A 28000-nucleotide genomic window follows, 5' to 3' on the forward strand; every position below is an offset into this window, starting at 1 on the left:
CGAATACTTCAGAACCATTCTTTTATTATCATTAGTTAGTTTACACACAGTTTATCTATAATACATTATACTTGGTTGAATATTTCACACCACTCCCTGTTTGACATACATGGGTAAGTGATAAGAATTGTAGGACAAGAAGCTTAGTTGCCTCAGTTCGATGGCTTTTCGTACAGGAGAAGCGATGTAAGCATCTCTTAGGTTCCGTCTCTGTTCCTTGGTAAGCTAATAATAACACAAGAAAAATATTGATGAAAATATGGGGGAGAAAATGATAAACATTCTTATACAAACTTATACAGCTATTAAAAAACGGTTGTTGTAGGTTTTGCAGTATGTTGCATACCAAGCCCGAAATGCACTATGGGTAATGTGAATCTAATCAGCGAAAGATCACCACAATATGGACTTTTACCAAACTCTGTCTCTGCACTGATTTTTCTGGTCTATTTTCCTCTGTGCTGACATTATTTACACATGACGACAATAAATTTCAAACTTAGCTAGCAACATGCAACATGCAACAAGCAGAATACAACATGCAACATGCAACAAGCAAAATACAACATGCAACATGCAACAAGCAGAATACAACATGCAACAAGCAAAATACAACAAGCAACATGCAACAAACAACATACAATATGCGACATGCAATATGCAACAAGCAAAATACAACATGCAACAAGCAAAATACAACAAGCAACATGCAACAAACAACATACAATATGCGACATGCAATATGCAACAAGCAAAATACAACATGCAACATGCAACAAGCAAAATACAACAAGCAACATGCAACAAACAACATACAATATGCGACATGCAATATGCAACAAGTAGAATACAACATGCAACATGAAACAAGCAAAATACAACAAGCAACATGCAACAAACAACATACAATATGCGACATGCAATATGCAACAAGCAAAATGCAACATGCAACAAGCAAAATACAACAAGCAACATGCAACAAACAACATACAATATGCGACATGCAACATGCAACAAGCAAAATACAACATGCAACAAGCAAAATACAACAAGCAACATGCAACAAACAACATACAATATGCGACATGCAATATGCAACAAGTAGAATACAACATGCAACAAGCAAAATACAACAAGCAACATGCAACAAACAACATACAATATGCGACATGCAATATGCAACAAGTAGAATACAACATGCAACATGAAACAAGCAAAATACAACAAGCAACATGCAACAAACAACATACAATATGCGACATGCAATATGCAACAAGCAAAATGCAACAAGCAACATGCAACAAGCAGAATACAACATGCAAACATGCAACAAAACCCTCACCATCCCTTTTAGCCGTATTCATTCATTCGTTAGTTCGTTTCTTCATTCAATTCATTTTATTTGTTCAGTACATTCCCTATGCTACAAGTCCCTAGAAGAATAAGAAAGACCCTAAGAACAACCACTTACCACAAGATCTTCATCAATCATTTTGCGTACTTTTTCTTCTAGTGAGTGCGCATCCTGTTCCTATAACCAACGAGATAGATATTCAATACGAGAACCAAACAACACCCTGCACAGCAGATTGAATGATCAATGTCCACGGACCCTTACCGGTTTACTGACGAGCAACTCGCGAACCTCTTCCCTGAAATCATTAAATCTGTCGTGGAATATTGCCAGACACCAAGATTCGCGGAAAAAGCTGAAAATGTATGAAACCAAGTTAGTTTGTTTCAAGGTGAAAGAAACATTATGCCAATCAATATTGTAAAGAGATCGATATTTCAGATAACATCATTTCAAGGACTACCAACCTATAGAAGTTCGTTATGAGATCTTCGTCGAAGCGCTGTAGCAGGTTGTTGAGATAGCGTTCGTGTAGTCCATAAAGGCATAACAGATTACTCGTGTCAATGGGCTGCAAATACAACAGAGAGTAGAGCGAGTTAAATCTCTGTGTTAGATAGACAGGGTTAAGTATAAAATGCGCTGCTTGAAGTAAGTAAATCATCCTTGCTGCACGAGAGTATCACTTAATATCCAGTGGTTAATAAAGCTGTGGCCCTTGTTCCATTCAAAATTTAGAAGCTAAATTCAGCGCGAAGAGGAAAGTCGGAGAACCAGAAGAAGCACAGGAGAGAACCAACAAACAGCTCTAGTCACAATCGACGCCGAGCACAGAATTCAAACTCGGGTTGCATTACTTCAATTTAGTTGCAGGAAAAGTTGTTACGTGTGACACTGTGGGCAGGAACGTTGTTCGCAACAGTTGCATGTGTGCCCCCGCCCGATTTTAAGTTGTTTAACGTTTTATGGTTAAAATTGGGAAATAAATACACCCAACTTGTAGGCCATAGCTCAATAAAATTACAGAAAATTACAAATATCAAGTATTGCTGAAAACAGATTTTTGAAAATGTGACACTCAAATGGTTTTTAATATGAACCAATCAAAGATTGAGAAAAGGAACTTCGTCCAATCACAGTATCAGTCACAATATCACAGTATCTGATAGTTGATGGGTCTCTTACTTGTTTACTCAGACAGGTGATTGTCTCAATGGATCTGTACTGATTGACATGTAACCGGAAGTAACCTGGGCTGGACTCATCGTGTTTAGCACTTCCTGTCACCAATTCTCGACCCTAAAACAAAAATATATAATAGAACAATATATTTTTAGAACCTGTTATCTATAACCACGATAAATCGACACTATCTGCTTAACGTCTGAGAATCGAACGTGAGTTCACATGTTAAGTGCGCCTCCATTACCATCAATGCGGAATATTTTTAGGGAGTTTGTTTTCACCCAAGTTTATCTTCGAGTGTTTATTCCCATTAACTCACGAGTCATGCAGTGAGCGCACAAGAACATGATTTTTATTTACTTCACTTATTATTATCCATTGATTTTGAGTTTACCTTCCTCAACAATACCCAACAAGTTCAATTCCAATTCGATCTATGATCGAATCGGATCTGTGTACAAAGAGGGCGGTGGGGGATAATATCTTTACTTACGTATTCAGGCTGTACCATAAGCGAATCCAGTGGTAAGTTGAGGCCTGGTTTACCAACGTGAAGATAGTGATAACCACCTAGATGCGATACGAAAATCATAAAACATTGATTAGCATCGACGCTACCCTTAGTAGTTATGACAGGACAAATAGTTTCACTGGCATCATGCAAAACGCAGAGATCCCCCCCCCCCCCCCCCCCCCCCCTCGATACTCTCAATCCTTATTGGTACACAAAGAAGTCATACTCGAGGGAATGACACGTGGTCTGCAATAGGCTTACGTTTACTGACCTGGCAGCAAAGCACTGTACATCTTAGCTTGTTTGTATATCGGTACCAGCTGATCGTCTTCCATCGAGACTGGCTCGGGAGAGAAACCTTCCAGTGTTGGGTCAAAGAGAACTAGCATGGAATGTGCAAGCTGTCATAAAGAACAAATTAGTTATAGAAGATGAAACACTATTTCAAATCAAGAAGCCTGTTTAGTGGCGGTGGAAGCCTGAGAATTGCCAAAGGAAACTAGTTTAGTGTCACGAGAAAGCCCTTTTGGTGCCATTGAAAGCCTGTTTAGTGGCAAGGGAAGCCAGGTACTGTGCCAAAGGAAACTAGTTTAGTGCCAAGAGAAAGCCCTTTTGGTGCCATTGAAAGCCTGTTTAGTGGCAAGGGAAGCCAGGTACTGTGCCAAAGGAAACTAGTTTAGTGTCAAGAGAAAGCTCTTTTGATGCCTTTGGAAAGCCTGTTTAGTGGCAAGGGAAGCCAGATACTGTGCCAAAGGAAAGTAGTTTAGTGTCAAGAGAAAGCCCTTTTGGTACCAATGGAAGGCGTGTTTAGTGGCAAGGGCCATGCTAAATGCCAAAGGAATCCAGTTAATTGAAAATGCATTTCTGGAATATTATATATCATATTGCTAGTCGACTGCAGGAGACCACTCCCTTAACTAACTAATATCCAATGCGGAAAAACTAGCTGAACTCACCTCAGAACCGATTTCTTTTGAATTATAATTAGCGTGGGTCCTGAAACAAAAGAACAAACACTATAAATTAAAGGGCCATTCTCTGGAAACGTAAAGGCGTAATAGACCTTGTTGACTTCTAGGAGATGAATAATTCCTTTGTTATGCCCCCGAGACTGGGGATCATACAGTGGGTCTATAAGGGGCATCTGACGGCACAGGAGGTAAAGACACTCCCCTCCCCTCCTATTTCCAAGGCAGCACCCTCAAGAGGAAGCCCTAGCACGTATACAGATGAAAACCTAGACCCATTGTGAGGTGCAGTGCTTGCTAACTTACCAGGATTCTGCGTGGTATCTTCTCTGATACTTGGTCAGTGGTCCTGCAGCTCTGATGAACGGATCATTGGTATGGAAATTGGCGTTCACCACAAGTTTTCCATCAAATACCAAACAACTGTCATTAATAGCTAGCAAGGAAACAAACGTTAGAATTACAAATCTTATACTTATTAATTATTCATGACCTCATCGACCAACCAGGGTTTCTTATTTGTACCACGTGCAGTAGTTTGAAACCCCCATCAAATACGACCGCACCCATTTCAAAGTTCTAGTACTTTGAAATATTTCAAAGTCCTACTACTCGGACTTTCAAATATTTCAAAGTACTAGAACTTTGAAATAAAAACAAGCATAACAAAAGCTAGATGTCGTGTCAAATACTCGTCACTGTATTCTATTGTTGTTTCAATATACTCGTGAAATTCCACTCGGATTTTGAAACCCCAATAGAATACAGCAACTCGTATTTGAAACATTATTTAAAAGGAGAAAAGTTCCATTTCAACACCTAAGGGACTGGACATTTATTATCGCCCCTCACACCAGTGGTCTACTGGTCTATAGCTAAAAACGTGATCCTCCTAAATTCTCTGATTGTCCCCCCACCCCCACCCCCAGGGAGAAATGACCGCTCCCTAACATTCTGTTACACAATAAATGAGCCCTGACACCGAGTTTAAGCAACACAATGAATCTATTCATGCTTTTCATAGACAGGAATACAGATTCAGTTGACCCAGGCTACCTATTCATTGATATTTATGTTCCCTTTGATTTCAAAACATTCTGTAAAACCACTGAACTGAAGGCTTACCCTTGAAGGCCTGGTAATCTACTCTTTTCTCTTGGAAGCAGAAAAACGCCTGAATTAAACAGAAGAAAAATAATTACTGGCTGTTGCTTTTATCCACGAACACCGAAATTACTAACGATAAAACACTCTGATGGTCTTCACCACCGTCCATGATCGTTATCATTATCCAAATGTATCATTACCAAAAAAATTCATCATCATCATCATCATATTCACAATCAACGATTACGAACACTTATTTATCATTACTATCAACATCTTTAGACCCTCCATGTCAGTAGGTGCATAAAGGTCACAGTATAGACCATATGAAAAAAGGCGTGTCCCTTGAGATACCTTAGGTCATCAGTTATAGAAGATAACAATGCTTTCATTAGAAAGAGCATATCGAAATTAGTGAATTCTAAAATTTCATTGTAGTAACATTAAATGATAAAAAGCTACAGCTGTTTGAAATTAGAAAGGTTTGTATGGAAACAACAACCAAGGGCCTACTAGCATCGCTTTCATGGTTTTGATAAATTTCAAATGCTTATTACTCTTCAGGGATTTAATATATGACAACAGAACTTTCCGAAATTACTAATTTAGACATGATCTTTCTCGTAATGAAAATATATTTTTGAAGTCATTAATTGCCCTACTTCACTATGGCGTCACATCAAAACAATCTATTGTTTAAACGCAAAGGATCATGGTCGTCGGAGGGGGTCAAATCAACGCAAATTCACCGAAAATTGTTCTAAAACCCGTATCGATCTACGAAGAGAAGTAGAATAGCCAGCAAACGCTCAGAATATTTTTTTAGTACATATCAACACATATTATATCTGAAAACCAGGCCATTTTAGATTAAACTGTTTCGCTAGGAGCAAATTTTGTTGAATTTTTTATTGGATTTGGCGATTCTATCTCCCACATAAACAAGCAGTAACGTCGTAGTCGTACACTCGTTTTTCATATGGTTTATTCAGTGGAATAAAATAGGACGATTATTGGTCTTATTCTTACCTGACATTCTACCCTTAAAGGTTTATTATCTGATGTAAAAGTAGCACAGGTCAAGGGTCCATCCAGGTTACTGTCGTTCCACTGTGCTAAGGTAAACCCTATATGGATCTCTACTCCTGAAAAACAAAAGGTAACTCAAGTCAAAAATTGTGAACATCGATTTTATCCACACCCTGAAACATCTTTTGGGCTAGCTGATTAAAGTCAGGGCACGGCTAGCTCGCTGGTAAGCACGTTGGATAGCGCTGAGGGAGGAAAACCAGATAATTCAGAGAAAAACCCTGTATAAAACACACCTTTCTCATACGGTGGCCATGTTTTTTCTCTCACTAGTATACCTTTGAAGAGTACATTTTTTTCAATAATGAGCAATAATGGCAAAAAGCGCCAAAAACTAGACTTTCGTATGAGTTTTGATCCCAATTTTCGTTTTGGATTAACACTCAAAACCTTTTTTAAACAGTTTTAAACTGATGTACTATGATAAAGTGCCTGTTTGAAGCGGTATTTTCCATTGTACAAAGATGTTTTGTTGCATTTGTGTTAGAATGTTGCTTTGTCAGGCTTTTTATAGAAAATATGTGGGAAATAAGCAAATGAAGGCCTAAACCTCATTTTCGAATAAAATTTTTGCTTTAGGTTAAAACTTTGATTCCACTTTCATCGGGTCTTCTCCACTTCCAAACAAGTTAAACTTTCTGAATAACGAGATTTTAGCCTTGTATAACAGCCTTCTTCAAGAAAATAGTTTTTGGCGCTCACTGCTTGAATATGAAAAGAATTTTCTCTTAATGTTCATTCTTGGTACGGATTAGTAAGGTGGCTCGACCCCCTCACGCTTGACCGCTACCTTCCACTTTTGGAACGCTAGTGCATAAACGTCTTTTATCCGATTGCAAATCTTTTTTGCACATAAGTCACATAAAGATTGAATTAATGTTTGATGCAGTTTTTTATGAGATCGGACGTCATAACACGTGATTAGGATGAAATATTTGATTTCGTTTAGAAAATAATTTTAGTCTTGCAGAGCGTTCAACACTAAAATGCTTCGTACCACATAATTATGTACTGGATGCCTCCATTTGTGGGGATTTTTGAAAAAATCTATCAAGCTAATTATGAGATATTTGAGATTATTTAAATATAGTGCATAATCTACTTCAAAACTAAACAATGGATTTCATACGGCCGAAATTAATATTTCAGAGCTATATTTTCACAAAAGTCATGCTCATTTAGTTTTACTCTGTATCTAGTTTTAAAAGGAACATTTTGAAGGTAATCGACTTATGCGATTTTGTGAAAACGTATAGTGCAGAAGACGGGGTAAACATTTGATGCGCACTTTTCATCGCAGTTTTCTAGTCAATCTTACTAGATCTTCCATTATTCTAAAATTCGCTGATCATTTCTCTCAAAATTACGCCAGGATACAAATTAGAACTTAAACTAATATTACACAAAATTGCAAGACTATTGAACTCATTTAAAGCGATCTAAAGCGAACGAGAAATACAGAAAACATTTTCCCTTTCCCAACGATTTGATGCTCTGGGAATTCTATTGTTTGCTAATGATCATAACACCAAATTCTTTCGCACCATGCACGGTCTCATCTCGCTTGGCTGCTTTCCGATTTACTCCCGAAGCATGGTTCTTTATCTAAACTCAAAAGTCTTGCTCGCTTCTTTCTTGAAGTTTTAATTTGAGGCATGTTCGCCGATTCTATTCACTCACACTGACAAAGTACATCATGACAAACGTCCCACGTTTGAATAAAAAAAAACAACTGTTTGTTACCAAACTTCGGGGGTAAATCGGAAAGCAGCCAAGCGAGATGAGACCGTGCATGGTGCTAAAGAATTTGATGTTATGATCATTAGCAAACAATAGAATTCCCAGAGCATCAAATCGTTGGGAAACGATCAAGGTTTTCTGTATTTCTCGTTCGCTTTAGATCGCTTTAAATGAGTTCAATAGTCTTGCAATTTTGTGCAATATTAGTTTAAGTTCTAATTTGTATCCTGGCGTAATTTTGAGAGAAATGATCAGCGAATTTTAGAATAATGGAAGATCTAGTAAGATTGACTAGAAAACTGCGATGAAAAGTGCGCATCAAATGTTTACCCCGTCTTCTGCACTATACGTTTTCACAAAATCGCATTAGTCGATTACCTTCAAAATGTTCCTTTTAAAACTAGATACAGAGTAAAACTAAATGAGCAATGACTTTTGTGAAAATATAGCTCTGAAATATTAATTTCGGCCGTATGAAATCCATTGTTTAGTTTTGAAGTAGATTATGCACTATATTTAAATAATCTCAAATATCTCATTATTAGCTAGATAGATTTTTTCAAAAATCCCCACAAATGGAGGCATCCAGTATATAATTATGTGGTACGAAGCATTTTAGTGTTGAACGCTCTGCAAGGCTAAATTTATTTTCTAAACGAAAACAAATATTTCATCATAATCACGTGTTATGACGTCCGATCTCACTAAAAACTGCATCAAATATTAATTCAATCTTTATGTGACTTATTTGCAAAAAAGATTTGCAATCGGCTAAAAGACGTTTATGCACTAGCGTTCCAAAAGTGGAAGGTAGCGGTCAAGCGTGAGGGGGTCGAGCCACCTTAAGTGCGTTGTTCAATCCCACGCAGCTGCCATGCGAGAAAGTTTCATACTAGAGTATTCTAAGTCGCAAACATATGATATCCGCCAGATCCCTTTGACTTACCGAGAGTCTTTAGTGAATTCTCGATGGCTTCATCGATGTCTAGATTATTAAAGCATGATGGGATAGGTGGAGGTGGTTGTACCATTACAATTCTACTGGCAGGGACACCCAGGCTTAATAATCCCTGGATGGTAGTATAAGCTTCCATTGCCCATCCATACACTACAGCTTTACCTGATAAAATACAGCATAACAAGTAAGGAAATATAAACAGACAGACGAACCAAGATATATTTTTTCATACCATCAGAAGCCAAAAACTGATCCTTTAGCCACTTGACAATGTGAGCAGAATCTTGCAGTGAGTTGATAGCAAACACGTTGCCAGGCAACGTCCCTCGATAGACAGTATCACGGGGTCTCTCTACCTCACTGGTGGTCACAAGGGTACTGATATCAGCACCGGATGGCACCGGGATTTGGAACTGTTGCCCCGTGCACAGGACCAGATAGTCGTATGGTACCTTGTGGTCGTTTGTGACGTACACAATTTTATTGGTTCTGAAAAACACATTAAGCTTTAGTTAGAGACCTTTCAGCTGATAGCTACACCATTTCCCCTGGTACCCCTCTCCCATCCACTCCGACATGATTATTGAAAAATGAGAAGCGAAAAGGTATGAAAGAAGAGGATAGATATAGAGGATGAGGCTGATTTGCTTGCTATGATATTAAAGAGAGAATAGTTATTTTCAATTCTGTTACCTGTCAATGCGAGTCATTTTCTCCTTCACAACATTAATCCAAGTTCTCAGTGACATGTGGGCGTGGTCATCGTCTGTAAAACACAAACTGAAAAAACGACGCCATTAGAACGGTTCCACTTTAGGAAAGGCACTCAATTGGTTGCATAAAAGTAGCCTTGCTTTACGATAACATGTACATAATCTTGTAATAAGGCCAGCAATGATTCACTCACCTTGAAGGAAGAAACTGATTGACCTGGGGATCTGGTGCAGACTGGCCAGGAAGCCCTTGGGGGGTGATGAGCGTAAGGTTGTTAAACCTCAAATGTGGACTGTAAAAAGAGAGTAGAAGTCACTTGATCAACATCATGAATGCAAGAATCCAAGTTTTATTTCAGTGTTAGTTAAACTTACCAAAACACGAATGTTTCTAGGAATGAGATGCCAACATCTGAAGCACCGACTACCACAATACGAGCGTTGATGGCAACCTAAATTAAAGAGTAACCAAAAAGTACAGACTTTTTTATTGGTTTAAAAATAGTGCGCCTTAGGGTGTCAACTGAGAAAGCCCTCGAAACTCCGCAAGGCAGCAAAGAGAGACATTGCCGGCTACTTTTTCATTAGATTTTTTGAAATTTTCGACATTGTTCGAAAATTAATAGCCAGCTACCCTGGGCTCCAGACGTTCTGGTTCGTTCACTTGGAAAGCGAATAACCTTGGCCGACGTGTAATAACCAATCCCCTCCCCTTGGACCGCTACAATCCAAGGGTAATAACCACTCCCTGGACCAACCACTGAACCAGCCCTCACCCCCAAAAAATTAAAAGGAATTACAAGATGTTTTCAGCTTAAATAAAGACGTAATTCGCTAGATGGTACTACCTTTGGCTCTAGGGTTAGTTTTCTGTTCAGGTGATTCAAAGCAAATGGTTCCTGGAAAAGAGAAAAAAATATATTCACGACTGAAACTGGGACATTAAGGCTAGACTTGGCTTCTTGTAAAATCCCTGTGAATAAGAGTACGCTCACATGCAAACTGGCACACTGCGCCATCACAGATTACAGTATATGTATACAGACATTACTAACCTTTGGTTGTAGGATCCGGTCTGACGGAGCATTGCCTCCTAACTGTTCAACTGGGTATATGATTTGACGGCGTGCCCTGTACAAATGAAAAAGTCAGCTACTAAAGGCTTTGGGGTGGAGAATGGGTAGAAATCTACCACCTTTCTTCTTCTGACCCAACTACCTGTGCCCCCCCCCCCCCCCCCCCCTTACACCCACTGCCTTAAACCTAATGGGATTTACCACTCTATAGTGGACGGCAGAAACCCTGACAGAATTTTTAAAAAAACACTTGATCGAATTAGAATTTTAAAAATGATTTATGAGAAGGGAGGAAAATCCGGAAAACTAGGGGAACCCTTGAAGCACTGGAGAGAATCAACAAACAACTCTACTCCATCACATACGACACCGAGACCGGCAATAGAATCCAAACCATCCCCTAATTATCTTACACATCCCCACATATATCACACCCCATCGTTTACTGAATAATCATGATCAGGAAAACAGGCGTAAGAACAAACAGATAAACATGATTCTTACTTTATGGTGACCAAATCATTCAGCGCAGTCACTGTGGAGTGAGGCTTTATACCCTGAAAGAATAAATACAAAAAAATCACATGTGAATAATCTCTTACGCAGCACAGAAAAATCCGAGATAAAAACAGGAGCAGGGCCCGGTTATATGAAGGGTGGATTGCGCGAACCGACGGATAAATCTTATCGAGTGGTAAAAATTATTGGATAAAAGCTAGAGCCAATCTCCACTGTTCCACTGGATAAGGATTCATCCGTCGAATAGCGCTATCCACCCTTCGTACAACCGGGCCCAGAGGGTTGAAAAACGAGATCGATATAGATATAAAAGTAAAAAATTATTTGAACGATCCATCTTAAAATTCTAAAAGAAACTGAATGATTGTGAGTAATAAATGACGGCTAACCAGGGGCCGGGCTGACCAAACAATGCTTACCTCTAAAGTTGAATATCGAGGAAAGATTGGATAATAGAGACAAGACTTGTGAGACAGTCGTAGCACTTCCTACAATAAAACAACTATCGGTTAGATATTCCTTCATAAAGGAAAGTTTTTTAGTACAATGGTTATTCGAAACGCGATAAGCACGCGGCACAGTGTCAAGCGTTCTGATTGGATGACTCTCACGAAAAGAAGGGGAAGCCATTTAAATGTTACGGGATGTCATACCGTGTGTATGTACGTACATAATGTAGAACCGTACTCAGAACCGTACGTTTCCCACGGCGAAAACCAGTAAAAGACAGCTATGGTAATGATACAAATTCGAGTTGTTGCTCAGGGTAAGGAACAAAAACTACAGCAACAACAGCAACCACGCTGCAGCAACAACAGCAACAACAACGACGACGACGTCACGTGGAATTTTAGTTTGTATTAGTGCAACAAAATAAATCTTGGCTGGATTGGCAAAGAGGTAGAAATCATTACTAGTAAAAATCCCGTGAACCGAACAACTTCAGTATATGCGCCCTGGGAAACCTCCGACGTCCGGGGATATATAACAACCCGTTCCTGGACTCCCCGAGCATTCATAGGTTCCGCTCGCTTGTCCACGGGATTTACATTATACTGTTGTCCGGTAGCCCCCAGATCTAACAGTCCCGTCTGGTAAAAGACCCCCTTGAATTGATTTTTCTAGAGGAATTGTTCTGAGCGACAAAACAATAGGCCGTCTTTTTTCATGCGAAAAAAAATAAAAAATAAATAAATAAAAATTTGTAATCCAGAACAATTCCTCTCGGGACTCATACCTTGCAATTAAAGAAAATGATATACCTAAATACATGCATGGCTCTTAATAACATGTACCTTGAGGAAGTGTTTGGAGTACTGCTGGAATATAGGGTTGAGTACAAAGTGATGTAAGTGAGCATGTTCTTCACGCTGGTGATGATTGAAGTACACAAAGTCTTCGATGCTGTAGTGCGAACGAATATACTCTATATCCTGACAAATAAAAACCACATTCAACATTAAACTATAATATCAAATACTGATTCAGAGAGTCAAAGGTGGCATAGCGGAAGTGCACTCGCCTTGAACCTTCTGGAGTTGGCTCTGGTTTGATTCCTGGACTCGGCGTCAAATGTGAGTAGAGTTTGTTAGGTCTTTATCTACCTTGATTCGAGGGCTTTTCTCCGGGTTCTCCAGTTTTCCTTCAGACGAGGACTCCCTACAACCTAACAAGCTAAATCCCTATTCTATCTGTGAGTAGTTCGACGGTCCCTGACTTCTGAGGTCTTTTCAAAGTTCTGTGTGAGTGCGTGCTTGAAAACTGTTGGGGATATTTTATACGAGCGTGTGTTTTAAAAACGACGATTACCAATTACTCAACACCAGTGATATTAAAAAATCAACCATGTCTTGATTAAAAGTGTTTGTTTGCCGAAGGAAAAAGATGTTCTGCAAAAATCATATAAATATGCAGTACAAAGAGGGTTCCTTCTTCCCGCAATATCAAATTAACAATAATATACCATACCTCTTCTCGTCTGAGGATTGCCACGCCCACTATTTGACCCATCGACTCGGCGACAAAGGCTTGTAGTTGTGTCCCATCCTGGACATAGTGAATGCACGAAAACGTAAGAAATAGTGGACTCGAACTTGACCTTTATAATACGGACACCAATTATATAGGGGGTTACCGTAACACAGAGATGACCGTAAAATAGAGGTGACCGTAATATAGGGCTGGGTCTACGAAACAATAAATTGTATGGTGATTTTGCCTGGACCTAAATATCGGTCCGTAATAGAGAGGTGTCGAGTGCTTGGTAGCAAAAAACCTGCCTTTAACAAGTTATTATAATTTAAAATGCAATAAGATACTCACATGATCTCTAGGTGATGCGATGTACTGTTCGATGTCACTGGGAAAAGAAATAATAAATCGTTTGGTCAGAACCGATATCTCTGAGCTCTTAGTGAAAAACGCAATAAGATGCTCTTAAAAAACGGCTTCTCTATCCAAGCTCTGCAGTCAAAATGGAAAGGAAAGAAAAGGAAAGGAAAAGGAAGGAAGGAACGGGAAGGAAGGAAGGAAGGAACGGGAAGGAAGGAAGGAAGGAAGCAAGCAAGCAAGCGAGCAAGCAAGCAGGCAGGCAGGCAGGCAGGCAGGCAGGCAGGCAGGCAGGCAGGCAGGCAGGCAGGCAGGCAGGCAGGCAGGCAGGCAAGCATGTTATCGTAAATAAGCAGTTTTAATTAAGGAACAAGACCTTACGTCATTATTCTGTTAGATCCTTTCAGACTCTTCACTACATTTTTGATGCCATCAGTGTCTGAAGTTGTACAAGGCTTAACGCTAAATGATCTGTAGATACAACAAGACACTGATGATTAGTATTAGCAAATCACAAATTGAAGGTTGGGACAGGAGTGGTTAATAATGTACACTTACTCTATGAGACCCCAGCGATGATAGACATACAGTTCCTGTGAAAGGGTGCTGTGTCTTTTTGGAGTCACTCTCTGTGAGAGAAAAAGACAACAAACGTTGAGTAAGACACTCACTTACATGCAATGATTTACGTGTAAAATAAAAATAAACTAAAAACCAGTCAGGTAGAAAAGCATTTTTGATTTGACCATCATCCACTTGGCTATGTTGAATAGTGTTTTTCATGGATGACGTCACGATTGTGGACAGGCCGACCCAGTGCACGTGCTAATATGCTACAACAATGTTTTGTTGACTTGTTCTTTCCAATAGACTCTTTAGCTTCGTATGCAAATTGCCCATTTCAGATCACATGACATTCCCTTGAGAATTGTTCTTTTATGACGAACATGTTAAAATATTTACACATGAAATAAACAACTCCCAAGAGTGGAATCACATGGTCTGTATGTGCACAACAAAGCTAAAAAATATATTTACTTCCTACCATTGTTTGTCATGTGTACTTGTGTGCTGTAAGTACAGTACGTAATCAGTATCCCATTCATATATTAATATGGACTCTGGTTTTAAAAATAGTTTTTCATAGATAATAGAGAAACATACCGTGAAGGATTGTAGAAGAGGAAACTCCGAAACAAGGTGTGGCATGGTTAGTATACAATAATCTCTATCCTGTTAATAAAAAATACATGAATATTCAAATGTTATCTTTGATAACACTAATAATTTACAACAATCAGTTACAGAATGCACTTGAAGCATTATTCTAATCTGAACTAATACTATAATCTTTGTACACCTATTTTAAAGAATGTTGTCGGTTGGCGATCCGAAATCTAAGGTTGAGTAGCACCCCCGGGGGAGGGGGGGGGGTACTCCCCTATATTTGCTATATGGGTACGTGCCGCCAAACAGGGTATGGTTTTCAGCGATTCTACTCTGAAACAGCGTATACAAAATCGCACTCGCTCTGGGACAGGATATATGAAATCACGCTCTCTCCTCTCTGGAACAGGGTATCCATTTTCGCACTACCGGAAAAGGTTATGGTTTTCAGCGATCTTGCTCTGGAACAGGGTATGAATTTCAGCGATTTTACTCTGGAACAGGGTCAGGGTTCAGAGGGCTCAGCGGCACATCCTTACCCTAAACGGGCAAGAGTACCCCCCCCCCCCCCCCCAGGGTAGCACCCTGCAAATTGTAATATATTCACAGCCGAACAACGCAGTTTCCTTTTAGATTGGAACATGAAGCATGACCTTTGAGTTAGGAATGTGATTTTTTGCATTTTAGCCAGAAAACATGAAAGAACAAAAATCTGTTTAAAGGACAACTGACCCTCCAAAATGACCCATTTTTAAGAGGAACTACATCATTTGAGAAGTCCAAAAATCCAGTTTTTAAAGGGGATAGAGCATCCATTTTTCTAAAACAATTTTTTGAAAACATCGCATATATCGCTCTGGTGGCCGCCATCTTGCGCTTTTATCGCGGGCTCAGAAAAATAGCGTAATGACGTCACAACGTCACAAGAGTTCAAGCTTCCAGTTGTTTGCCTGACTTCTTCCTCAGTTTCTTATACTTTTTACTCAAAAAATACAACTTGGTCATCAAATTAAAGGCATGTCAGAATCTAATTCTTCTTCCGAAGGCTCGGACAGCTCGGGAGACGATTTCGCTCAAGAATTTTTCGGAATGGACGACGAATTTGGTTTACGGCCATATCAGTTTGAACCAGAAATAGAAATCTCCTCAGATGAAGAGTTCAGAGAAGGATCTGACAGTGACATTATTGAAGACGATGAACAAGAGAACAATCGACTTACAAATTCAGATTGGTAAGTCGTACCTCTGTCTTATCACAAAACTGAACTACATATCCATTTTATATAAAATCGTATCTTGCCACTCGTGTTCTTGCAATCTGTTCTTTAGATATTGGTATGCATGAATCCAGTTTGCGACCAAAAGCAATACCAACTTTCACAATTTTAATTAAAAACATGTTTAAAAACATCGCTTGATAGTCAATAAGTTATATACTGCAGGATATAGATACAGGGATATAGTTGTGTCACAAGTTGTGTATGTATATTCTCACTTGGGACAATCGTTGATAATGTTCAAAGATACTAAGAATTGTTTTATTTCTGTTAAATAGGTGTACCTGTGGTAGCTGCCAAATTATGGATTCAATATCTGAATGCATTTGTTGCCAAGAAATCGAAAAAGTGGTTGCAACATGCCAGTCTGTTGTTGAAGATGGAGATGCTGATGAACCACCACCATGCATTACTCAACATCCTGGATTCTTACCTGTTCGTGCCAATAAGTATGTTCTTCGAACCGCATGGGCTCAGTACAAACAGCAGTACAGTAATGCGTATGAAGGCCCAGAGCACAAGCAGTACAGACACATTGCATATAGGCAACTAGCAAGATGGTGCTGGGGAGTTCTTGGAAAGGAAGTTCGGGTTGTTCTGCCCTCTTGTGCTGTCATGTGCATCAGAGCACACTTCCCTCCCCCTGGACTAGAGGAGGACTTTGAATTTGAAGGTTTTCACTATGCAGATGATTAGCTTGGCCTAAAGTTACATGGAGTTATTATATACATTTTATTTATTCCTTACTTCATTTCATATACACAGAGTGGATTTTTTTCTATCAGGATTTCTGAATTGATAAATTGAAAAGGAAAACATGGAAAGGCTGAGACCAAAATGTATAAGAGTAGTCATGAATTTATTTTTAGATGAAGTACATATAGAAAGTTGTTTATATAAATGTTTTCTAGGTTTTGCATATTTTATTATTTAAAAACAACTACACCTAGACAAAATATCCAGCTGAATAGAGAACCTAGTGTACAAAGCACTAGTGGACAAAATCATGAGCTAACCAAGCAAATTTTGCAGTTATACTAGACATGGATAACCAATATTTCCTGGGCACCAATTTGTCTGAAAACAAGGCTAGTCAGTATTGTTTATAAAGAATTTGCCTTGAAGTAGCATGCTATAATGGATTCAAAAATTGTGCTAAATGAAAAAAAAATTCTCTTGGTGATAGAATCCCACCCCATCTTAGAATCTCGGTACTGACTAGTCTCATTGTCAGACAAATTGGCACTAGGAAATCTTGGCATCCAGGCTTGTCAGCCATTTATGGCTCATATATTTTTTTTCCAGGCAAATAGGCCCTTTGCAGCTCAGTAATCATGTGCTGATTAATTCACTGAGAGCAAATGAATGAACATCTTGATTCCCATGAGTGAAAGCGAAAGTCACTATTCAGCTGGAATTTTTTCTATACTACATTCATACTGGGAGAGACCCCATATATAATGGAGCGTAGATAGTTAAAGAAAAGACCTCTTTTAAGATTTCATTTAAAAGTCAATCGTTTCCTAAGTGGTAATGATATTTTAATACAATTTTCATCTGAACATCTAAAAACTGCAAACTTATCTACCACTTTAATCAGGTCCCCTTCACATTAATTACATATTTTGTTTATAGCAGTTTTACTTGGGTCTGTCATGTACCTTCCCATTTGTAGAAGCATTGTAATTATTACCAGTAATGAACACAACTGTTCAAAGATGAGGGGGATTGGGACGACAGGCTTACTTGACAGTTCTTTCAAAACAGCTATTCACTAGAGTACAATCACTAAAAGAGTGCCAATGATGCTTTGCATTATTTTCTACTAAATAGTGTTAATTAAAAATAGGAAATGGTTAGAATTAGCATCACTTAACACTACACATTTCAGTGTTTTTAGTCTCTACTACATTCCATTTAAATTAATTACCTAGAAAATCTTGACCGGTGTCGTTCAATCAATTCCTGTTTGTCTGGGGCAGGAACACTAGCAATGTTTCTTGGTAATTCAACCTCTTCAATTGGGTCAACCCCTGCAGCCTCCATGCCACCCTCACAAATTTCAAGTACTTTCAGTTGTAGCTCAGGGAGGAAAGCATAGCTTTTTCTTTGTAAGACTGGCTTAACAACCCAGCGCTTGTGCATCTTAGGGAAGCACTTGCGATAACGAGCTTCTCCACTCCTTGGGCCTTTTTGAACAATTGCTTGAATTCTAGCTGTATTGAAATTGTTGTCAATGGCAGCAAGTTGAGTACGAGCAACCATTCCCTTGTAAGAGAAGTGCTCTCTTTTTGAGCAATACTTCAGCATCATCGAATGATAAACTTCAAGCCCTCCTGTGTGACAAAAGTCGGTCAATCTTGCCAAGTCATTAAGTAACTTTGGTTGAAGGACAACCTCTTCTAGGGCCACATGAGCTGGTGACCCCGGCTTGATCCAGTGTGTGGTGCGCACTTGTCTGCGGGTTAGGGGAGGATGGGCACACTTTTTGAATACCTCTGCATCCTTCCAGGAATGCTTGTTCACGCAATGGTGAACAACAGATTTCCACTTCTCTCTCAAAAGTTGTACATCCCCATTACATGTAGCAGCACACCACCAAAGATGGTTTGAAATGGATTGTATCCAGGGTGCCAGCTCTTGGTTTTTCTTCAATTTTGCTTTCTTGTTCAGCTTTTTTACAATTGACTTGGAAAGATGCCACACATCATACTGGTGTTTGATGTGGCTAAAATCTTTTGCCATAGTGCTGGTGATGGATGTGTGTCTGTCAGTTGTGATACATTTTATACTGACCGTGTCTTCTAAAGTGTTCAAACACCTTAGAAACCCCTCTTTCTCCATAGCATTGGAGCTGGTTACTTCAGAGACTTGAACAATGCTGAAGGTGGCAATTTTCCCTGTGCTTGTCTCCATCATAGTATATGTGCCACATTTAGCACTATGGCCAGGACTGTCACTTCGGCCATCACCATTGAGATTTACTATGTCCTTATTTGACAGCTCTTCAATTACAGCAGCCTCCTCTCTCTTCCAAGCATCATTAACAACAGGAAATAGGTAACGTTCCTGATGTCTGTAAAAGACCCTCTCACTCAGAAATTTTAGGCCAAGACAGGATGCAAAGTTTTGAAGTCTGGTAAAAGTATTACCAGTAAATAATATTGATGAGGAAATCAACAAGTTCCCAATAGCTAAGCGATTTAACATTGGCTGTGAGTACCATGTCAAAGCATGATGTTTCATACATATAGTTGTCACAATAAGTAGGCTGCCTTGACATACAAAGTTGACATCAGCGATAGGTGCTCCACAGCTTCTACAAAACTTGAATAACTGCTGCAAACAAGAGTTAAATACCAAATATTTAGGTTCTTTGATATGGTTTTCAAGAGTTTTATTGCAGTCTTTGTTTTCTGGCTCTAATTCACTGTCCGTTGTTGAAACTGTCTCTTGCGATGAAACAATGAAACCATCATCATCGTCACTTAGTGGGAGTCCCTCTTCCTCTGAAAACAAAGACTTTTCTGACTTTTGTGGAGACACTGTTGGCATTGACTTTACTGGTGAGGTGTGATAGCTAGTACTGTAGCTGTGGTCGTGGAAGCTCACACTGAGTATTTCATCTCTACTGATGTTTGGTGAAGGGGAGGGATTGTAAACTGTTGTTGTGTCGGCATCTTTATAGTATCCAGGCTCTGTCTGAGTTGATGCAGTGGATGTTACAACATATCTACAACCAAGGCAACACTGAACACCAATCTCCTTACAAAGTGGTTCAGGAGAGAACTCTGGTGTTTCCATACTTGGTGGATCTTCACACGAGGGATTTATTGTGGCACATAGCTGCTCCACATTCTTTGAAAATACAAAAATAAACAATGTTTTCAACAATACTATAAACCATTCTTCGAGGCCTACTTTACCTTAAATAATACAAAATAAACATATTAACCAGCAATGCTATAAATTATTCTTCCGTGGTCATTTATCCAAGCAAATTTGGAATATTACGGCAACATTGTTATGGTTTACGAATAAATATCAAATGTAAACTAAACACGTGCAAATAACCATTTTGAAAATTTCAAGTATCGATCAAATATTACTAGCTATACTTATGATTTTAAGCAACATTTCATCTATGAAAGCATAAATAGCTAATGATTGATGACTCGCTTCGGTATGCATTAATAAGTCTTTTTCATGAGTGATTATTTCGAAAAACAATGTAAACTATGTTATGTATAAATGACATGTTATCTCACCTCTTCGTTTTGTTTGCGTTTGAGCCGGTTCTCTGATGTAGCTCTTCTTTTAGCTGGCTTGCAAAAATTGAATACTGACGGAACAGCATCGCTCTTTAATCTCCTCTTCCTTTTTATCCCGGTTAACTGCTCCATCAGATCCACTTCAAAGCATGAATCCTCGAAGTGATCGCTGCAAACGTAGCAGTTCTTCAAAGGCGGCAGGTTCTCTCTCTTTATCCGCGCTATCCATGCCTTCTGAAGAGCTATTTTGTTAGGAATTTTGTGGTAGCTAACAGACTCAGTTTTGGAAGAATGGTTGGTGCATTCTGGCACACAACAATGGACCATCTGGATTAAGAAACTTACTCTAACTTAGACTATTAAAAGATCGACTAGCACTCGAAATATACAAACTCAACAAGTTTGGAATGCAAGCTTCACGTTGTGACGTCACGGCATTAATGCGGTAATTTATTGCGGGCTCAAATATGGCGCTCTTCTATTGCTATTTTTCGCGAATTGATTATTTCTTTTCGGCGACATAGAAGCTGTATCAGAGTTCAAAGTTGAATTTATGTGATCTATGTACGTTGTAGTTTTATATGAAAAACGGCAATTTTTGGGGTCAGTTGTCCTTTAATCTCAGATCGCGCATCTCAGATTGACGACGTTTTTTCTAAAATAGATGTGAATGTTTCTAAATGACCTTCCAAGGTCATGCAGTGCATTAATTGTATCAAGGAGTTTTCTACTTACAGGAAACTGAGCAAAAGCTGCAGGTAGGAAGTCTAGAGATCTACGAAAGAAACGGCATTAGGAAAGAAATTTTCGAACATTTTCAAAGTTTCTCAATCAAAAACAAATATGGACTGACCTCATTTCATATTTTTCATCAATGCAGAACAGTTGAATACAAAAAGCACTTTCAATTCCTTGATACACTGATGTCTGGAACACAGCAAAAAATTTTAAAAAATAATTCAAAATTAATTCATTTTGTCATTCATTTTCCCACTCCCATTTCCATTCACTTTATTCATTTATTCAGACTTTTCTCACCTTTCTGGCAGAATCGCTGTCACTCTCTGAATCATAACTGGAAAAGAATCAATTTTGAATTATGCATTAGGGTTAATCCATGCAGCAATATTTCCTGTATATTACTTGATGGTTTACAGTAAATATGTAAAAAACAATTCTCTCTTTAGTCATTACCCTTGTCTCATGTGTTCATCACTTAGTTTAGGAACAAATGATTGAGATTCTGTGAAAGATAATAAAAAATATATTGTAATAATATCCGATGAAAAAAGAGAAAGAATTTACGTAATGAATGAATGAACCAACCAATGAACAAACCAATGAACAAACCAATGAACAAGAAAAGATAAACAAACAATCAGACAAATGGGTGGGTGGGTTGGTGGGTGGATGGGTGGGTGGATGGATGAATGGATGGGTGGGTGGATGGATGAATGGATGGGTAGGTGGGTAGGTGGGTGGGTGGATGGAAAGATGATTGTAATGTGCATACTGTTATACCTTCTTCCTCAAGAATCTCATCGTCTTTGGTTTCCTTTGATCTGAAGTCGAAACAAAATGCATTAGAAACTGCTTTAAGTATATAAAGCAAGCAGCTTTGTTTGAATTTTCCTACTTTTTTAAAAGCCTTATATGTAAACAACTAAATAATATTTCTTGTACTTACGACTTCCCACTATCTGTTGATGATTTTCTTTCTTCTTTTTGTTCAGGAATATCTAAACCAATGCATAAACAAACAAGAGAATTAATATCGTCTTATAAGTCCTTTTGCTTGAAAAATCTTTTAATTTGCTGCTCATAAAAACATAATAAATGGCATCTGCAAATTGGCATACAACCCTGGAGCTTAAATCCATAGCTTCAAAAGGATTTGGTAAGTGACACCCCAGGCTAACGTTTATTTTCTTATCAGCTGTAAGCCATTTTATATACATACATAAATATATTGATTGGATGTAACTTAACTGGCTACTTTGTTTTTATATCAGAGGACTGAGACAGCCTTGTGCAAAGTCATTCACAAATATTTTATAAAAGTGATAATGGCTGCTAATGTCTTGTAATGTGATATAAACACTCTCTAAGAGGTTAAGGGCTCTTGCAAAGCAAGAAGCTGTAGAGCACTCACAAAACAAGAGAAACACTTGACCATACCTCATGTTTCTAAGCTTGCTTCTGTCATGCTCTACAGCTCTCAGCATGTTTATATGACAGTACTGAGACATTCACACACGTTTTACATGACTTTGTTTAATCCTTAAATATTCATGCGCATAATATCATGCATATGCATAGAGTATGCATGCTTGAGCTCATTAATGCATTTATATGCATAATTTTTCGCAGGCCTCCAGCATACAGCTTTGCAAAAGACCACCACTTCACTTTACCTTTCACAACTTTTTCTTCCTTCACCATTTCTTCATTCATTGATCCAGTATCATCTCCATCCACTAACTTCTTTAGACCATTAAATGGTCCAAGGTCAAAACATCTGTTTAATATCTGACAATCAACTTGAGAACAAACACTCATGAATCCAACAGCTGTACCATCCACCTATAATATATATATATACAACAGATAGATCATTAGCTAAGGCATCCACGCATGAACAACAGTATGTGCTTTTGTTGTAAACTGGCATATTTTAAAGAAAATCTGGATCTGTCTTAACAAATAAGGTGTGTAAAAGTTATGTATGCAAATGCAAGAAATGTACTTTATGTATTGCAATGTGCGTACATGTAAGTTACCCATATAAGATAAAAGACAAAAAAGTGATAGAGCTTACATAGTCTCATCTGTTCCTCCCTCTTCATGTTTTCTGACATTACGTCAAGCAAGACTTTTGAAGCTATAATCTTTTTTAATTGTACCTTATTATTGCTATAAACAGGGATAAGCATAAATGTGGCCATGGGGCTGAACAATGTAAGCTAATGATGGAGGAAGGAGAACTCAATTGACACTCACATCAGCAACTAGACATCTGTTATCTTCATCCTGTGCCTCAATCATCTCAGCTAAGAAAAAGTTACCATACATTGAGGTCAACACATCGTTCTGTCTGTTGAATATTGGCATCAAGTCATCGTGGTCTTCCACTCTTTAAGAAATAAATAAATAAATAAAGAATTAATCAATTAATAAAAGAGCCAATGAATCAATATATGAACATGTACATGTACACACAAAAAGGAAAGAAATACTTTAAGTGACTTTCCACTGAAAGAGGACTTATGTGTGTACTTATGCCGACTTAAGCTAACTAGTAACATAACCCTACTATCATAGACGGCATAGCAAAAGCTCAATAATTCATAGCCATATGTAATCTAAAACATACATTAAGCTTTAGCTGTTGTATTATAGCATGGGACAGTCCCTGGGGGGTTCTCTATATTTACTATAAGGGTAGGTGCCACCAAACAGGGTATATGGTTTTCAACGATTCTACTCTGGAACAGGGCATATAAAATCGCGCTCGCTCTGGAACAGGGTATATGAAATCACGCTCTCTCCTCTCTGGAACTGGGTATCTATTTTCGCAATACCGGAACAGAGTATGGTTTTCAGCGATTTTACTCTGGAATGGGGTCATGGTTCAGGGGGCTCAGCGGCACATCCCTACCCTAAATGGGCAAGAGTTCCTGTTCCTGGGGACAGTCACAACAGAGCTAGGCTCCAACTGTAGGTGAAAGCCCAAAGATTGAATTGGATTTTAGAAATTGATTTTTGAGGAGGGAGGAAAAATGGAGGACCAGGAGAAAAACCCTCAAAGCGCAAGAGAGAACCAACAAACAACTCTACTCACACTATGACACAGAGACTGGCAGGAATCAAACCTTGCAACGCATTAGCAGTGCACATCACCCGTGCTTCCAATAATGAGCAAGTCAATAGATAAACATCATTCTTTACCTGGCATGTCGAATGTGTAGTTTAGGGCAGTGTTCATGGCGGTGGCATATCTTAACCTCAAAATTCAAGTTGCCTTTGAAATCTGGATTGTATCTCATTGAGTTAAAGATTTCAAACAATCCTGGCCCTGAAAAACAAATTGATCTAAAATGAAATTCTGAATGAAATACAATTATAAAAATAAGCGCTCAATAAGCGCATGTGTCTACTGCTTGGTCAGTGGCAGATCCAGGGGAAGGGTGCAAGGGGTGCACACCCCTCCCTGGTTCAACTTTGTGCCCCTATACAAAATAATGCTTTTTCTCTTTGATTCTAAGGGGTGCACCCCTCCCTGGGTTAACTTTGTGCACAGCACCCCTCCCCTAAACAAATTCATGGATCCACCCCTGTGGTAAGCAGCTAAAATAACTGTGAAAATTATAGCAACTGAAAATCTTTTGTATTGACTTAGGGTTCAAATATCAGTAGTGTAGAAATGTTATATTCCAGTTATTTCAGCTGGAAAAAAAACAAATCATGAAAATGAGCATGATGTGCCCCATTATGTGACGCATCCCATGACACAAATCTGAACCCGCAACTAGATTACATGGCTCATCGCAAGGCAAAACACCTCTTATTTTATGCCATTTTAAACGTTTTTCCCCACTATATTGTTGAGAAGTGCTATATGAAACAATACTAAATAATATAAGGAAGCCAATTGATGTTTTCAATACATTTTGATGCAGACTTTTAAGTGATATCATAAATGTTTTGATTCATGAGGTTGACTGTGAACCAGGATTGTGTTGTCTTGAAAGGAGAATGTTAGTGAAGTAAATATTTTACTGCAGACATCAATTACATCATCATATTTTGTGGCAAAATTGTTATATAAAATCATGTTAATTGTCATACGTTGTATGTTGTATGTTCCAGAAATGTACAGAAAACTTTCTACCTAACATTCTAGCGCTATTGCATGCGCTACTGTATAGCATCCTTAAAACTTGCATGTGCAAACATTTTCACCGATGAAGGTCTTTGTTTAGACAGAATCTGTTGTAAATTTAATTTATTTAATTTATAATGAATCATGAATCCTCACTGCAATTTCGGAATGTTATATGTGTTAATACACTGTTTTGAACTAGGTACAGGGTTCATGAATGATCTTTAATGCGTGTCTAAATTGTGTATAAATTATGAATGGTCTAGTTCAATAGTTTAAGGAGGTTCAACAGGAAACACCAGTCACAAAACTTAGAAGTTTTGTCTCTGATGTTTCTCTTGAACCTTCTCAATCGATACAAAGAAGATTCTCAATATAATTTTTCCTTTCAAAGTTCAAATATTACAGGACTTGAATATTATGCATATTGTAAAAATTAGAGGCAAAGGAGTCATCCAAGCAGTGGAGCAGAAAAGACCTGATGGGGTCGACCATTAAACATCAAGTATATACTAGCAAACTTGATGATGTTATTTCAAATTTGCACTTTCAGAACAAGCTCTAACAAACCCCTTTGTTCCCTAGGATGCATGAATCATCGCTGTGGGTTGTTGTCTATGTGACGTCATTAGAAGTTTTACATCACTTACTATACAGTACTTACTTAGAGTACACTGGCATATACTTGACTTCGGTCATATTTTATGCCATTTGCCAAATAAACTTGATAGCATAGTGTCTACATATAGTGCTGAATATACAGTATAGTACTCCTACTAACCACAATCAGCTCCTCTTGGCATAACAAGAAATAGATAATGCAGAAATGGGACAGCATTGAAAACTGTTCTTATGATTTCTGATGCACATCCTAATGCAAAGTCTGGTTTAGCAACAAAGAAGTTCAGGAATAGACTGTTAAGTGCCTATAAGGAGGATAAAGGAAAGTTAAATACATACCAATATATTTTATGACAAACAATACCATTCTGAACCTTAAACTCTTTAAGAAACAACTCTACACTTGTCCTATTCCACTATGGCATCATATGAAAACAATCTTTTGTTTTAATAACAATAAAATAGGCAACAAAATTGTGCAACTTGTTGAGCAACATTGTTGCATTGCAAAAGGCAGAGCAAATGTTCAGCAACTTACAATGCTACAATGTTGCACAACAAGTTGTGCAATCTTATTGCCTGGGGAAAGTAACCATTAAGCGAACAAATACTTAATATTAAATTGTACAGACTGTAGGATAAACACTGGTTTATCAAAATGTTTGAAAAACAAACATATCAGAGCTATCAATACACCATTTTCATGGTGAAATGCAAGTATCATTCTTTTCTAAGCATCACTATAATATCTAACACACTTACATTGGCCTTTGTACAGTCATATTTTTCTTTCAGCCACTCCTCCCATTTTGCCTGGTTTATAGAAGGTATGTTGGGATAATCAAAGAATGCTGCAAATGCTATCACATCATTTTTTGCATTGACCAGAGTGACTGCCAAGTTAGCTTTCTCTCTATGAACAAAAAGAAAGATCTCCTTACTGTAGTTATTAACTAAGTTAAATCCTATTCAGGTCCCCTATCCATGTGGAGAATGAGTGGTTTTCCTGTGGATGCCCTGTATAAGGAGTACTGGGTAATAAGAGGCAAAATCCATGTAAGATTCTTCCTCTTATCATCTCCTCCGCCCCTCCCCCCATGGCTGGTGAGGTAAGACAGTGAAAAACAATCTGTGAATAGGGGCCTTATGCATTAATTCAAGCATCAAGGAAGGTGATGTCAGGATATAAATTAAGCATGTTTCTGAAATAGATTTCCTTGTGTGCACTGTCATTGACATTGAAAACAGTGATGCTGAACCTAAGACGGCATGCACATGAAAAGCCCATTTTCCCAGTGTTGCTGTTCTCGATGCATGTCAATGTGTAAGGTTTCTAATTTCAGGTGTGCACACCCCGAAAGGAGGGTGGAGTGGCCCTATTAGGGGTGTGGGAGGAGGTACTCATGTCCTCCGTCTGAATTCCACAACTGCCTATGTTTTAATGAGACCACCCAAGCGAATTTGCTTCATTGTCTAGAGGTTAGGTTTAGGGTTAGCGTTGGGGTTGGCATTGTAGTAGTTCTTTGGCGCTGAAGGTGCTGAGTTCGATTCTTGGTGTCCTCACTTTTTTCTTTTTCTAAGTGAAGAGAACCAAAATTTCTAAGTCCCACTCGTGTGTTCGGAAACCTTAATGACGTACTTCGTTTACCCGTACACGACGATAGTACCGTCTTGTTGATTGTCGGGATTTGTTCAGCATACACACATGCACAGTGCGGTATAATTGTACAATAATTATGATGTGCTAAACGTGAAAATGCCTAACATACATTATATTTACAACATTAACTCGACCGAATAGCTTCTCAGTTCCTCCACTGACGAGCTTCAGTATCTCAGGAGCATCCAATGATTCCGTTCTTCTGGCTTGAATCACCTCTGCGCCACTCATTCTGTTAGATTATCTACAAACACAATCACCAAGCAAATGTTTAATCCCTAATATTTCCTTCCTTACCTCCAAAAATAGAAGAAAAAAATGTTTTAAACAAGAAATTCTAAAATTTTCGAGGTTGTATATTTTCTGACAGTTTGTTACAAAAAGCATATTTGTGGTAATTTTTAGTAGTTTTTGGAGGTAATATTGGTGAACTCTATTATTTTGTAGAACAGTAATGTACTGAAGTTTTTATAATCGTACCTATGATTGATGAAAGTTCTTTTGAATCCAGTATTTCGGTGTTTTCTTTCTCTTCTCGTATTTTCTTTATTTTGCTTTGGGCGCCATCTTG

The 28000-nt window shown here is 38.4% G+C and overlaps 3 protein-coding genes across 3 annotated transcripts; 1 reads left to right on the plus strand and 2 right to left on the minus strand.

Annotated features, from left to right (window-relative positions):
- Positions 1–4: 4 nt before the first annotated feature.
- Positions 5–28000, minus strand: LOC116297972 (cilia- and flagella-associated protein 61). The gene is made up of 39 exons (XM_031706291.2): positions 27910–28000; positions 27539–27673; positions 26532–26682; positions 25930–26074; positions 24215–24341; positions 23267–23399; positions 22681–22849; positions 21954–22005; positions 21788–21828; positions 21461–21509; positions 21305–21341; positions 21120–21193; positions 21002–21041; positions 14716–14784; positions 14110–14180; positions 13933–14022; positions 13546–13582; positions 13192–13269; positions 12519–12656; positions 11643–11711; positions 11209–11261; positions 10684–10759; positions 10477–10527; positions 10004–10080; positions 9823–9921; positions 9609–9695; positions 9148–9404; positions 8904–9077; positions 6158–6273; positions 5147–5195; positions 4328–4457; positions 4010–4049; positions 3325–3454; positions 3033–3109; positions 2540–2653; positions 1822–1925; positions 1619–1709; positions 1472–1531; positions 5–225 (listed from the first exon to the last, which is right to left on the minus strand). Exons 2-39 carry the CDS (start codon positions 27658–27660, stop codon positions 85–87), a joined length of 3618 nt encoding a protein of 1205 aa, XP_031562151.2. The 5' UTR covers positions 27661–27673; positions 27910–28000; the 3' UTR covers positions 5–84.
- Positions 15447–17937, plus strand: LOC148912306 (uncharacterized). The gene is made up of 2 exons (XM_089027389.1): positions 15447–15950; positions 16274–17937. Exons 1-2 carry the CDS (start codon positions 15736–15738, stop codon positions 16689–16691), a joined length of 633 nt encoding a protein of 210 aa, XP_088883515.1. The 5' UTR covers positions 15447–15735; the 3' UTR covers positions 16692–17937.
- LOC148912307 (uncharacterized) lies at positions 17515–20608 on the minus strand. Its single transcript, XM_089027388.1, has 2 exons — positions 20264–20608; positions 17515–19853 (listed from the first exon to the last, which is right to left on the minus strand). The coding sequence occupies exons 1-2, from the start codon at positions 20591–20593 to the stop codon at positions 17922–17924; spliced, it is 2262 nt and encodes a 753-aa protein (XP_088883514.1). The 5' UTR covers positions 20594–20608; the 3' UTR covers positions 17515–17921.

The sequence above is a fragment of the Actinia tenebrosa genome, unplaced genomic scaffold, assembly GCF_029948245.1.
Source record: "Actinia tenebrosa isolate PJP-AT-01 unplaced genomic scaffold, QUT_ActTen_1.0 PGA_scaffold11__36_contigs__length_13525064, whole genome shotgun sequence".
Taxonomy (NCBI): Eukaryota; Metazoa; Cnidaria; class Anthozoa; order Actiniaria; family Actiniidae; genus Actinia; species Actinia tenebrosa.

Bases quoted from the DNA above. Each gene is read 5' to 3' on its own strand.
- LOC116297972 (XM_031706291.2), bottom strand. From the start codon at position 27,660: ATGAGTGGCGCAGAGGTGATTCAAGCCAGAAGAACGGAATCATTGGAT. The intron at 9,922-10,003 runs GTAAGTTTAACT...CTCTTTTTACAG, and splicing joins CTAGAAACATTCGTGTTTTG to TCCACATTTGAGGTTTAACA. The intron at 226-1,471 runs GTAAGTGGTTGT...TGTTATTATTAG, and splicing joins TGATTGATGAAGATCTTGTG to CTTACCAAGGAACAGAGACG.
- LOC148912306 (XM_089027389.1), top strand. From the start codon at position 15,736: ATGTCAGAATCTAATTCTTCTTCCGAAGGCTCGGACAGCTCGGGAGAC. The intron at 15,951-16,273 runs GTAAGTCGTACC...TCTGTTAAATAG, and splicing joins CGACTTACAAATTCAGATTG to GTGTACCTGTGGTAGCTGCC.
- LOC148912307 (XM_089027388.1), bottom strand. From the start codon at position 20,593: ATGGTCCATTGTTGTGTGCCAGAATGCACCAACCATTCTTCCAAAACT. The intron at 19,854-20,263 runs GTGAGATAACAT...GTATTTTCAAAG, and splicing joins AACGCAAACAAAACGAAGAG to AATGTGGAGCAGCTATGTGC.